Source organism: Spodoptera frugiperda, chromosome 4, assembly GCF_023101765.2.
Source record: "Spodoptera frugiperda isolate SF20-4 chromosome 4, AGI-APGP_CSIRO_Sfru_2.0, whole genome shotgun sequence".
NCBI classification, from domain to species: Eukaryota; Metazoa; Arthropoda; class Insecta; order Lepidoptera; family Noctuidae; genus Spodoptera; species Spodoptera frugiperda.
In genome coordinates this window covers 1,589,764-1,604,781 of record NC_064215.1, presented here as the reverse complement: position 1 = coordinate 1,604,781, position 15,018 = coordinate 1,589,764, and the positions used below count along the sequence as shown (strand labels likewise).

Here is a 15,018-nt window from a genome sequence, read left to right as displayed (position 1 = left end):
CAACAGGTTCCTACAACAACTAGCTTAATCAAACTTCTTTTAATTCTTCCGGGGTCTTGGCTGTGCACTGGTCAACTAAAGAACAAAAAACTTTTAAACAATTTTACGAGACACGAGTGAGATTGCACTAGACTCAAGGTTTCGGTGCAAACTGCTAATTTCTTCTGGTCCATACTGTTTATTGCATCTTTATTTGGAAAACAGTTTATAGTTATAGTTATATGGTTCGTGACCGTGACTAATAGCATTTACCATTCACTCGTCTTTATTTACGGATGCTGTGCACAACGATACACACCACATTTCGTATATATTGTTATATATGTTGAAGCGCCTCTTAAATTAGGAATAGCATTAAGTCATAGTTTGTAAGGTTTTAGTTATAACATTTTTAACAGGCGCTTAAAGTCCCTGACCTTTGTTCCTTTTGAATGTCATGGTCACTCTTTTATTAAACTGCACACTGCAAGCTACGTTCCTGATTGTTTTATTCCCGAAATATTCTACTGAGCTATCACCATTTTCTACATGGTCCGTACGAGCCGGATAATCCATCATCTACAACCAGCAAAGTGGAATAATCTAAATATTGGATATTTTGGAAATTGGAGTTAATAAGTACCAGAGTGAAGAGGTGACGAACACGTTTTGGAAAAAGTGGATTGAACAACGAGTGAAATCAAACAAGAAGTGTTAAAGCCAAAGCATTATAATATTAATTAAATTCACCCAACACTCATAATAATAAATCAGGTAATATAGGTAATTAACATAGGAATTAAGTAGCGATTATAAGAACAAAGAAAAGGTTAGTAACATATTTATACATATTTACAAATTATTTACAACTTTATACAATTTATTTACAAGGAATTATGTACAGAGCATTAGATTAAAATATATTTTGTAAAATAAAGTTAATATGTGCTTAAAAATACAGTACAGTAGTGTTAATGTTTACCTACATTAGTTAACTTTTTATTGTTGATTTACAAAACATTATTTATTCAAATTAATCTTTACAATTACATAATTGTTGCTTTGTATATCCTTTAAAACGTAGATAAAGTAATTAATTTGTTTGTTACATTATTCATCAGAATAGTTAACCTTACCTACCTACTTAACTACGGTAGTTCATTATAATTTGCAGTGAATGTTTTGTTAATAATTCATCATCATTGTTGCTTAGTTTCATTATTCATAAAATTAGGTATTTTTGTGACATATAGTTTCGTAATTTAATATTATTACTGTACAATTTCAGGTCTACGACACCCTCCTTTCAAAATGACTGACGTTAAAGAACTTAGAAAAAAGCGAAGCAGCTATAAAGGAAGATTAACTGTATTTTCAACGTTTTTAAACAAATTACAAGATTCCACAGTAAGTCCGTCTCAGGTAATGGAGTTGCAATTGCGTGTCAATAAATTAGAAGAGTTATACAACGAATTTAACGAAATTCAATTACAGCTAGAATGTATGTGTGACATTGACGCGGAGGCACTTGAACGAACCTCAATCGAATCTCAATATTATGAGTTAGTGGCTCAAGCTAAAGTCATGTTAAATAAATATTCAAAATCTGAACAAGAGGAAATAAAATCAACCACTAGTAGTAAGCGTCAATTCATCAAGTTGCCCACCATACAATTACCGAAATTTTCAGGTTCCTATAACAGTTGGCTTGAATTTCGCGATACCTTCACTAGTCTCATTCACGGCAATGACGACATAGACGAGATAAATAAATTCCATTATTTGAGATCATCGCTGACAGAATCTGCTGCTATCGTCATACAATCAATCGAGTTTTCTGCTCAAAACTACAACATGGCATGGGAACTTCTATGTGAGCGATTCGATAATGAAAGATTATTGATTGAGAATCACGTTACCGCATTATTTAATATCGAATCAATCACTAAGGAGTCCTCAACTGCATTAAAGAGCATCGTAGACAATGTCAACAAAAATATCAGAGCGTTAAAAACATTAGGTGAACCTGTTGATAGTTGGGACACATTACTTATTTACATAATCAGACAAAAACTAGACACTAAAACATTCCGAGAGTGGGAGGAATATAAAGGGCGTATTGATAAATCGAAACGAATCACTTTTGATCAGTTCATTGAGTTTATGCGTAATCGCGCTGAGTTAATAGAAACACTGGAAAAATCACGTCACTCCACAAATACACACACAAACACAAAACAAAACACTAAAATTAAATCCTTTGTAACGACAGAAAACATTAGTAGTTCATTGTCACGTAGTTGTCCAAAATGTAAAAGCGATCATAATCTCAATTCATGCCCACAGTTTTTATCACTAAGTGTCAACGATAGAATGTCCTTACTGCCTGGCTATAAGCTATGCTATAATTGTTTGCGTCACGGTCATTATCCCAGCAATTGCAAGAAATCAGGGTGCAAAATATGTAAACGCAAGCACCACACGCTTATTCACAACTCAGATTATAAACCTGCTTCAAGTAAATCACCTGGGACTACTGATAAGGCTAGCGCTGAGTCATCCTCCAGTGCTGACACAAACAATAATAATCACGTTGCGCTCTCAGCTAATATCTCCGCACAATCGCATACGAGCAGCACAGGTAACATTTTATTGTCAACTGCATTAATTAGGTGCTACGATGTTAATAATGAGGAACACATCGCTCGAGCGCTCCTTGATTCTGGTAGTTCGGCTTGTTTAATGACGGAGAATTTATTTAATAAGTTACAGCTGCCTTACTTGAATACAAACAAATCTATACAAGGTATTAACAATTCTCCGTCGCATATTGAAAAAATGTGTCGAGTGCACATTAAATCGTTGCACGAATCATACTCAAACGACTTAACTTGTTTTGTCTTACCCATAATTACAGATAACGTTCCCGCTAAACAGATACACGTAAACATACCCTCAAATATTCATTTAGCTGATCCGTATTTCCACATACCGGCTTCTATTGATATTATTATAGGGGCTGACGTATTCTGGAGTTTATTAGGATCAGATAAAGTTTTATTAGGTGATGGGAAACCAACACTTTATCAAACTAGACTAGGTTGGCTAGTTTGTGGCCCAATTAACGGCGGCTATGATAATAATTCAATTAACTGTAATTATGTTAATGATTGTTGCGAAAGTTCTTCGTCTTCCAGTTCGAATGAGTTAACTAACATCCGAAACCAATTGACGCGTTTCTGGCAGCTTGAGGAAGTTGGCCGTGATGCATCAACTTATTCAGCTGAGGAGCAAATGTGTGAAGAACACTTTATAAAAAACACGACGCGCCTGTCAGATGGCCGTTTTTGCGTTAAAATACCGCTGAAGGCATCTACGGATAGTTTAGGCGACTCATATCATCGTGCAAAACGATGTTTTTTGTCATTAGAGCGCAGAAATCTCAAACAACCTTCACTCGATAAAATGTACAAAGACTTCATGACTGAGTATATTCATTTAGGTCATATGTCAGAGTGTCACATTAATGAAAATTTACAGTCATATTTCATTCCTCATCACGGAATCCTGCGCGAAAGTAGTATCACAACCAAATTACGCGTTGTATTTAATGCTAGTGCACCCACTACCTCTGGAATCTCTTTAAATGCAATCCAAATGGTGGGACCCACCGTTCAGGACGATTTGACTGCAATCCTTCTTAGATTTCGAATGCATAAGTACGTCCTTTCTGCTGATGTTGAGAAAATGTACAGGCAGGTGTCTGTACATCCTTCAGATAGGCACCTGCAGCAAATCATTTGGCGTGATAATTTTAATAACACTTTTAAAACGTACCAATTAAATACGGTGACGTACGGCACAGCTAGTGCACCGTTTCTCGCAACTAGGTGTATCAAACAAATCGGTCTTGAATGCCAGGATAAAAAAGCCGCGGAAGCCATTCTTCATGATTTTTATGTAGATGATCTTCTGACAGGTACTGACGTGTTTGAGGAAGCTCAAATGTTGCGACATAGGGTGACCGATGCTCTTGCGTCTGCTTGCATGCCATTACGGAAGTGGAAATCGAACGAGCCCTCTTTAATCTCAGAATCAACTGACGAGTCTTATTTCGAGTTCCACCAGCCGGGCGACACCTGCAGTAAAACACTAGGACTTAGTTGGCGAACTGACACAGATGATCTCTTTTTTCCTATAAAGGTTCCCGACTGCACGGTAAATACTAAGCGTGGCATGTTGGCAGTAATAGCACAAATTTATGATCCTTTAGGGTTGTTAGCACCGTATGTCGTGAGCATGAAGATGTTGCTTCAAAAATTATGGCTAGACAAATTAGAATGGGACGATCACTTATCACCTGACATTGCAGCAATATGGGCAAACACAATTAAAAACTTACCGTGTATTCACAATTTGCGGGTAGCACGTCGGGTGGTCTGTGACGCATACAAACAATTTGACTTTCACATTTTTACCGACGCTTCGGAGCAAGCATACGGAGCTTGTTTGTATGTTCGCAGTATTAATGAGCAGGGTGATGTCGATGTGCGATTATTTACAGCCAAAAGTCGCATCGCTCCTATTAAACCGTTGACTATACCGCGATTGGAGCTCTGTGCTGCTGTGCTTGGTGTACGTTTATACCAAAAGGTTGTTAGTCACCTTCACATTCAACCGTCTAGTGTTGTGTTTTGGACCGACTCCATGATAGTGTTGGGTTGGCTTAAAATGTTGCCTATAAAATTAAACACTTTTGTTCGCAACCGTGTTGCCGAAGTTTTAGAAATATCCGGTACGTGTGGTTGGAGACATGTATCGACCCACGACAATCCAGCCGATTTGATAACACGCGGGGTAGAACCGACCGCTATGCAATCACTGGACTTGTGGTGGTTCGGCCCATGTTTCTTAAAATGTGACAGTTCTACATGGCCACCCATTTCTATAAATACTCAAAATCTTCCAGAACTCAAACCTAATAATATCTTAGTTAATTTAGCTCAAGAAAATCATGCTACTGGAGATTTAGTTAAAGGAGTAATCGAATTCAATCGATTTTCCAATTTTAGTCGATTACATCGTTCTATTTGTTATGTTTTTCGTTTTATCAATCTGTGTAAACGCTGTTCCTCAATAAATACATCCTATTTTACTGCTCAGGAATTACAAGATGCATTGAACTTTATTATTATTCAATCACAAAAGGAGTCTTTTCCAGAATATAATTTATTACTAAATAATAAACAATTACCTCATAAAAATAGATTATTAAATTTAAATGTATTTTTAGATAATAACAAAATTATTCGTATAGGAGGTCGTTTACACAATTCAGAATATTCTTACACAAAGAAACACCCAATTTTGATACAGTCCACTCATCATTTCGCTAAACTTTTATTTCAATTTGAGCATATTAGATTAATGCATGCAGGTCCTCAATTATTATTAAGCACAATACGAGAGACCTACTGGCCCCTTGGTGGTCGCAACTTAGCGAGAGCCTGTTATCGTCAGTGTGTTCGGTGCCAGCGAGTAAAGCCTCGCACAGTTGCTCCTCAGATGGGTAATCTCCCACTCAGCAGACTCTCACCAGCTGACTATCCCTTCCAAAACGTAGGCGTTGACTACGCAGGCCCTATTGCCTCGGCTAGTCGTCAAGGTCGTGGTTGTAGATTGGTGAAGGTATATATAGTACTTTTCGTATTCTTCACAACAAAGGCCATTCATTTAGAGTTGGTGGGTGACTTGACGAGCAACAATTATTTACAAGCTTTACGCAGGTTTATGTCTCGGAGAGGAAAACCTCTCAATATTTATTCCGATAATGGAACTGCTTTCGTAGGAGCATATAATGAAATTGCTGAGTTTTTGAAGCGCAATTGTGACTCCATTTCTGATAGTGCGGCTCAGGATGGTATAACCTTCCATTTTATACCTGCTTACGCTCCGCATTTTGGTGGTCTCTGGGAGGCGGGTGTCAAGTCGACCAAGTATCATTTACTCCGAGTGTTGGGCAATTGTAATTTAACTTACGAGGAGCTTAACTCCATTTTGATTCAAATTGAGGGCATTTTAAACTCTCGACCGCTCACACCACTTTCGTCGAATCCTGAGGACCTGTTACCTCTCACTCCTGGTCACTTTTTAATCGGACGGCCTCTCACCTCTCTTCCTGTCAAGGATTTACGGGATCACTCCACCTCTCACTTGACGCGCCATCAACGCCTTGAGCAATTGCGACAGCATTTTTGGACGAGATGGAGCAAGGAGTACGTCTCAGAGCTGCAGCAGCGCGTGAAGTGGCGGACCGGCAACGACAGCCTGAACCTGGACACCCTCGTGGTTATAAAAGAGGATAACCAGCCACCCATGAAGTGGAAGCTGGGTCGCGTTGTTGCTCTTCATCCTGGCACAGACGGTATAAGCAGAGTAGCCGATATCCGGACTGCAACTGGCACTGTTAGACGGGCATTCTCCAAGATTTGTCCCTTATTGGAAACTAGCTGTTGAAAGGCAAGCTTTCAACGGCCGGCGGCATGTTGAAGCGCCTCTTAAATTAGGAATAGCAATAAGACATAGTTTGTAAGATTTAATTATAATATTTGTAACAGGCGCTTAAAGTCCCTGACCTTTGTTAATTTAAATGTTATGTCATTCACTTCTCTTCTTTATTAAACTGCACACTGCAAGCTACGTTCCTGGTTGTTTTATTCCCGAAATATTCTACTTTGCTGGTTGTAGATGATGGATTATCCGGCTCGTACGGACTTAATTTAAGTGTAGCGAGCGACGTCAATGTTTGGTAGCAGAATAACAATGTAATTAAATATCCCATTAACATAGTAATTACAAATAATTACTCGAGTCATTAATGAAGTAACTCTTGATATTATACTTCATTAACTTGGTAAACTTCCATGATGTTTCGTTACAGTTACAGCGCGGGGCGGGTCACAACAGGGCCCCGTGTGTTTCCACAAGTAAGACGCGCGCCAAACAACAGCGAGTGTGCAATGAAATATTTCATTCTTTCTTTCGTTTCGTTTTATTTGTGAAATATTTTGGAGCCTTGGAACACGAATTAATTGTATCTCGTGAACGCTTTATTTCGTGACTATTTGATCGATGCGCACATTTCAATTCCATAGATATAAAATAATACATTGGCCCCACATTAGCCTCCCAAATATCACCTATTTATAAATAAATTATAAGAACTAGGTATACTCCGTGCAAAAAAGTAAATAATAATATTAGGACTGCCTCGTTGGCCGAGTGGTCGCAAGTGCGACTGCCGGACAAGGGGTCTCGGGTTCGATTCCCGGGTCGGGCAAAGTATTACTGGGCTTTTTTCGGATTTTCGAAAATTTCTCAGTGGTAGCATAGAGTATTACATGGGACTTACAACACAAATTGTGAAAAGTGGGTGTACATTGTACAGTGGCATTACGTGCCGTAATGTGCACCTCTGCCTACCCCTTCGGGGATTAAAGGCGTGACGATATGTATGTATGTATGTATGTATTAGGTACGTATGACAAAATACGTCAAATACTAACAGATGGTAGCATCTTATTCATGTTTCTACCTGTTTATGACGTAAAACGATCAAATGGACTTATTCAAATTAGATATTATTATTTCCTGATGTTATTTTTGAAAAATCTGCCGTGTCAAGGTCAGCGCTTTCCTGTTTGTCTAGTTTTGAATCTAAAATGTACATAGTATTAGAGTAGAATTTTGCATAGAATATAAAGTATTGTTATTAATTGGTCGGCTATTGTAATTAGCTATCGCAATCCAAGCTCCCGGCTGCGACATTCGTGGAATACTAATTGTATTAAATGGATAGTGGACATTTCAATAATATGAGCCTTTATAAACTGTCCTGTTATATTTCACACAATATTATCACGTCTATTGCTTCCTGCCATAATAATATTACACTCTTCATTGTAATTAAAAATGTCTAGATGTTTGGGTATTTAGAGACAGCCTGGGACAGTCCACCGATGGACTAAGGGTCACCAAATGTTGGAGATCGCAGCTTAAACGGTTTACTAGAGAGTACTGCCTATATCAAAATCCCAGTACCCAGTTTATATGTATAAAATGTAGTCCCTTTTTTTATGAGACATGCCGGTAATCGAGCAGACGTATTACCTGATGGTAAGCAATCGCCGCCGCCCATGGACACTTGAAACACCAGAGGCTTTACAAGTGCGTTACCGGCTTTTTGGGAGTCAGGAATTTAAGGGTTGTTGTTCGGGAATGGGGATGGGGAAGATTGGGAAGGGGGGAATTGGGCCTCCGGTAACCTCACTCACACAACGAAACACAACGCAAGCGTTGTTTCACGTCGGTTTTCTGTGAGGCCGTGGTATTACTCCGGTCGAGCCGGCCCATTCGTGCCGAAGCATGGCTCTCCCACACTTAAAATTGCATGCTTGCCCTTGATCAGTTGCTACGATTACCCACGGAAAGAGTAAAGCACTCTGATGTCGCTTAAACAATAAAATTTCATGTGGTAGGTATATTACATTTCATATGGACCAAGTTCCATTTAATTAGATCAAAGTTTCCCTACTCCGTGTCAAAATTCGACAGGCACAAAGTCATGGATCCCACGCAACTGAGTAACAAGGTTTTACTTCTATCCCTATTACCGGCATCAGGAAGCTGTGGCTAATGGTTCCCTCATGGTTCGTGGTTCAATGCTCCCACCATTCGTCAAGACAGAAATATTGCAAAATAAGTATTATATTTGGCTCGAAATCTTTATCCATATGATTATATATTTAGTTTCGTCGATAAACAAAGACATTTAGTTTCAGCGTGCACTATAAAGAACAATTATGTAATTGTCAACAAACTGATGTAATTGTTATGTTGCATCTGTCTGGCTATTCTAGTTTGCAAAGTGCATTGAAATAGGAAATCCCCGAGGCATATAACAAAGTACATAATTTACAATGATCATTTCAATATAACAGCCTTACTGGTACTTATCTTAACAAAGCAGAACATTCCTGTTCAATACTTCCTTGTTTCAAATAAATTGTTCACATAATAAGTAACCATGTAAATAGTATTATAAGATCATCTCTAAAGAAATAAAGGCAGCATGCAGGCATGGAAAGTTTCTTACCGCCGTACTCAGAGTCATCTAATGATTATTTAAAACTATTTCTTAGTAACGAATTTGTTCCAAAAACAATTGCTGGGGACTGGGTTAAGTGCGGCTCAGAGAGTGGTCGTTTAATTGTGTATGTATGTATATTAAACACTTATTATAATAAACTCCATATGATGTAGTGCAATAGGCTCGGATATAATAAGAAAGAAAACAATTACGACACAACCACCTGCCATTTTATGGAAATTTCATTCTGTAAAAGTTCCAACAACAGAATTGAGACATTTTAAGCACAAACTCAACCAGGCGAGTTCACACGATATTATCAAAAAGTTAAGTACGTATGCAAATTATGAGGGTACCTCGCTACCCTCGCAATGGCGGCGTGGTGGGGGCAGACTACGTTAGATAAGGTCATTTAATATTAGAGACTCGTCGCGAGCGGTCGCGTCTAGGGCGTGCTGCTCGCAATATTAGCATCCACTAAAAACGTTCAGAATACTAATAACTAGACAAGTTAGTTTGGTAACTTCTAAATAAGATACACACGGTTACTAACTTTATATTATGATACTAAAAATATAATAACATGTGAGCGTTTGATGTTACTCGAAGGGGTAGGTAGACATGTAAATGGAGTGCTTTGTTATTAGTTTTCAGTAAGTTATAGTGCATATAGAAGTCAGATATCTACGTCTTTCTATATCAACAATCAGCCAATACAATACGTATTATATTATCTGTTAAATTGACTTCCAGATCAGTGTGGAAGGAACTCGTCACTAATCTATAAATAGCGAGATAAGCCGAAATAATCTCACTACATTGTATTTGCCACGAAAGCCTCAGTTGATTGATATGTTTACGAATTATTATCGTACTATGACACATAGTTATAACAATATCATTATTTGTTGATATGTTAAATTCCAAATTATTTTCTGATTATTCATTATTGATGAACTTTGAAAAATATTTGTTGTTCTCATTTAGTTTACGATTGCGATTAAGTCTGTAGTTTCAGGAAGCTCTCATTGGCAATAATATTATTAATTAATCGTTGTTCATATTATAATTCAATGTACTGCGCAATAACATATTTACTCACATACACATGTATCTCTTAACTTGTACAAATAGTTCAAATAATATTCAATTCTCTTCGGTACCGACTAATATTTGAAATGTGTACATATTCAGCGCTATTCTGCATTAATTAATTAATGTAGTGTTTCGGTAAATATTTCGGTTGTTTCACTCACATAATCCCATTATTTGTATTATAACCTTATTGTACATGAAATCTCCAATGCAGTTTGATACACAGTTGAACAAAGATTGTAATATTAATCGATATTTCAATGAAGTAATTGTGTTAAATATTCCCAATGGTATACTAGATTAAATCAAGCAAATAAATACAATCAAATCTACATTTTCCAAGCTAAAATGCTATAGCACCTGTACAACTGAAATGCGTTGTCACAATGCTATTATCACGAATGATATACAACAATGTAATTATTGTTATGTATCATACAAAACCTCAACAATCAACATATGATTTGTCCCAACAAGATAACATTAAATACCTTTATCTTACACACACGTATCATTAAATAAAATGCAATAAGAAAAACCTGCATGAAGTGCATTATCATGAAATATTTTCCTAATGGAAAACCATTCCATCACTCTATCATTATCTGTCTAACGGGTTAGGGGAAAGAACCTATTTATATGTCACATCACATCAACAGCCTATTAGCGGCGACTAAAGCCTCTTTTGATATGGAGAAGGTTTTGAACATTGATCACCACGCTTCGCTTGCTCAATACGGGTTGGCGATTGCAAATTTATAGTGAGAAATTATAAGACCGGATTTCCTCAGATTATCATGAAAACTAACCTAAATTTTCCAATGTGGTTATGATTTTCATCACTAAAAGGTAAATAGAATAGGTCTCTACCATATAATGTAATGATATAGGTATGCTTAATTACTTTAATCTACAATTACATCGATAATATGTATGAGTGAGAAAAATGAGATCATCACTGCTTTATGCCTCCAAAGAACATTAGTCATCATGAGTTACAGTCACTGATTCTCTATCTCTCTCTTACATCATGTGTCCCTTTCCCAGCCATGTGGAAGTTTTCCTTGGCTATATTTACATGGTGTATTATCATGTCACTTTCGTATGACGCGTAACGTTCCCGGAAATGTCGTCAGCAGACCTCTCAATGTGACAAAGACTCTGTAACGTCGGTATATGGAGAAATTGATTTCAATGAACCGCTCCAAGAAATACATACTATGTACAGTACCTGGCGATAAATATTGCACATAGACTTTTGAAAAGAGTTATTTTAACGTGATGTTGATTAAACGTTTTTCTTTCAAGGAGCGGTCTAGATTAGTTTCAGCCGCTTATAACCATGAGTAGTATCCGTGGCGACTTGGCCAATTGTCTCTTTCCGAAGGTCGATGTGCAATATTTATCGCCGGGCGGTGTATGTGTAATTGTGTATATTATAAGTACAATCTCACCGACATAATGTATTTTGTAAATTTGTTCATTGTTAACTGTCACTTTGTTACTCACTCCGTTAGTCCAATGATACGCGACTTACCTGCAAGCAAAAACAAACATTAATTAATATATTATATTCAATATCATTGTATTCAACTTTATACGTGTGTATACATAACATCAATGTTACTTTACTGGTCAAAGGCTGAATGCTACCAACGATAATACTTTCAGACAAGAAAAAAGAACTTAAAAGACTGGAAAAAACGTTTAGAAAACAAATCCTTTGTGTGGTACTTAGTTTAAGCCAGGGAAAGTCTTACCTATAGGCAAGAAACATCAAAGTAATATTTGGAAAAAGAAATCCTAGAACAATCATATACCTATGTACTTATAAAATGAAGTTATTACTGCGGGTATTATTCTATTCCCACTATTACAACACCCCCCACTGGGAATAAATGACGCAAATTGTTGGCTTCACAAGTAATTACAATCGTAATTTGTCTAGTAATGTATAAAACTGCCGCTATATACACAGTTATATAGTAATACAATACGGTCAAGGACCATATCTACGTGCTCATATAAATAATGGCTTTAAATAACCGCAATAAACTCAAGTATGACCATAAGAACATGTTCGTTACAGAACATTTTAAAATGGTATACTAAACCCATAAAGATGTAGTAACTATTAGAAGTTAAGCTTTAAAATTACATGGTATATAGAGCCAATATTATTTTTATCTAAGTCTCAATCGCGTGAGCCATAATTCATAGAATCAATTTCCGACTGCAAGCTGGTAGCACAAAAACTACGATTATGGAGGTTTTCCATCGAAATAATAACAAAAAACAACGTGAAGCAGTTCGTTAACCGTTTTAAAGTTCAAAGAGTTCTTGAACCTGAATCGAACCGAGGAAAAACGTTTGAAAAAGCGACTGCTCGGTAATTGCTTCACTTGGCTGCGACAGAAGTTTGTCTGCTGAAGCCCGGGGTGGCTGGGCTCTGGGGTCGACGGAGAATGGATTCCGTTCAAACTAAAACGTTTTACCTTTTTATTTCAGAGACGGTCTGATTTAAAAACTGTCTGGAAACCGCGATTGTACTCGTAGCGTTATTGTTTTGTAATGGAAAATAAGAATTAATGGAAATATTCTTCTATCTAGCTTAACAATATGCTTGTTGAACACTGAATTAGTCTCAAGACGTGGTTTGGTTGTTATTCAACTACAAAATCATGCTTGAAATTTTACATAATAACTAATAGACTGACTGAAAATGTCATTGCTCGAATCAAAATCAAATATTCTACGATTGAACACGGCGTTGAACTGTTGTGGTCTCATCTATTAGTAGCCTATACAACTACAGCTGTAGTCTATTTGTAGCCTTAATTAATTAGAGCCGTGTACTACACACCAACATGTCGTCACTTGTGACTGTGTAGTGTGTACTGTGTATTTGTGTATAGCTCGTTCCCTTGAGGACCGTGTCATCGATATACAGGCTATGTGTGTGTGTGTGTGTGTGTGGTTGTGACAAAATTAATGAGACTACACATGTTTAGGATGAAAAGAAATTACTGGAAATGGCTGCTGGACATTTCGCTGATATCTGTATGTAAGTAAACTCTCTATAACTTTTATGATAATAGAAATGTATTAATATTTTAGTATAATATCTTGATTGAAGTCATGTTAAGACTGTATTTAGCCGTAGAAGACCGATAGTTCTTCAATTATTTTTATCACATAGCAACACAGTCCTTAAAGTCGCTTGGTATTGAACCAATAATAATGAATACCTTTTATTGTAACAATAAACAAGTAATACTTTCAAAAATGTCCGAACGTGTAGACTTTAAAAAATGCTTCAAAAGCAGTTCGACCTTTCTAGTATTTTTAGATCAAGGACTAAGTGGTGCGACTAACGAGTAACGAGGTGTATACCTAAATATATCTAGACTGAGCTGAATACTGTACTCAATACTGTTAATGAAGGCCATAAATACGAGCCGAGTAATTAACGAACAGGTTTGTTTTGCTGAAATCAACAATACACTGCTATTTTTAATTTGAAATCTGGAATGGTAGAGCCAAACAAACCCGTTCAGTTGTAGTAAAGATTATAATCAATTACCTGAACCCAATTAGAAAACAATTGCAACCACTATCAGTAGGAAACGAATTAAATTGTAGGACAGGTTTCAATATCTCCTGTATTTCTCAACTGGTAGTCATAAATTGTGATCGAATCTTGCAGTGACCAGCGCAAGAACCACCTCCTGCTTTTACCAGTTAGAACTGGCAGCATATTAAGTTACCCTAAACTGTGTAATCAATTATCAACTTTACATTTTTGCAACAAAGTCGAAAATCAATCAAAATCTGTCTACAGTACAGTCTACACGGTTCCCAAGAAAAGATAAAGTAAATATAATTAAAGATTGACTGGTTACAAAGCTGCCTTCAAAGGAACTGCTAAGTGCAATTCGTTTGCAAGTAAAAACAACTTCGTAACTTGCTTCAGTAAGCGATGATGGCGAAGTTAGTTCAGTGAACGAGGCTTCTCGGTGCCTTATTGATTTAAAATTTCCTTTGATAGATTAAACATAACATTTTACTATGATATTCTGGTACAACGATACTTTTGACAAAAGAGAATTTAATGAATTGGTTACATTAAAGTAAATTTTGGCACTCGATAGAAAAGTTTATTAAAGTTCGTATCATTTCTATTTTCTGTGAAAACTCAGTCTGGCGCAGAGCCAATGATTTCGTGATCACGGATAGATAACCGAAAACTTTATGAATGAAGATAATTTATTACAGACGTGTTTAAATATCAGAAATAACAACTGACCCCCAAACATTTAAAAGCGAAAGTGTTCACTTTCAATACTTATCGGAATAAGTACGAAAAGATCTCTTCAAAAAACGTGCTTTCACACGAACTGCAATATAAATAACTTTTGTGTAATGGCAGCATTTCATTTCAGTGCTCGGATCCTTCATGTCGCGGCAGTAGAGGCTATGGAACACGCACAGCTCGGCAACAGAAGCACAAACAATGGAAATAAATGGGAAAAACACAAAAGGGGCGGTGCCGCACATGATCAATAGCCGATTGTGCAACTAGCTAGATAGCGCAGTTGCGTTGCGCAACTGTGACGTCGCTATACTAAGCGCATGTCGTGGTATCACCAAGATTATCTGTTGTCTCGATAACAAATGTAGTCGCATCCTAACTGACGGATTGTCTGGTCTCATATTTTCGTCATAATAAGTCCATCAATGCATATTCTGATATGTATTACCTACTATTTCGCGTTCTGCCAATGACAATGTCTTAG

At 37.0% G+C, this 15,018-nt stretch overlaps 2 protein-coding genes across 2 annotated transcripts in view; one reads left to right on the top strand and one right to left on the bottom strand.

Moving 5' to 3' along the window:
• LOC118272845 (E3 ubiquitin-protein ligase znrf2) overlaps positions 1 to 15,018 on the bottom strand; it is a 113,207-nt gene that overhangs the window by 53,890 nt on the left and 44,299 nt on the right. The window lies entirely within an intron of this gene.
• Positions 396 to 7,235, top strand: LOC126910663 (uncharacterized). Its single transcript, XM_050693426.1, has one exon. It carries the CDS (start codon positions 1,291 to 1,293, stop codon positions 6,493 to 6,495), a length of 5,205 nt encoding a protein of 1,734 aa, XP_050549383.1. The 5' UTR covers positions 396 to 1,290; the 3' UTR covers positions 6,496 to 7,235.

What these genes read in the sequence shown, in the direction of transcription:
- LOC126910663 (XM_050693426.1), top strand. Translation starts at nt 1,291, where the DNA reads ATGACTGACGTTAAAGAACTTAGAAAAAAGCGAAGCAGCTATAAAGGA.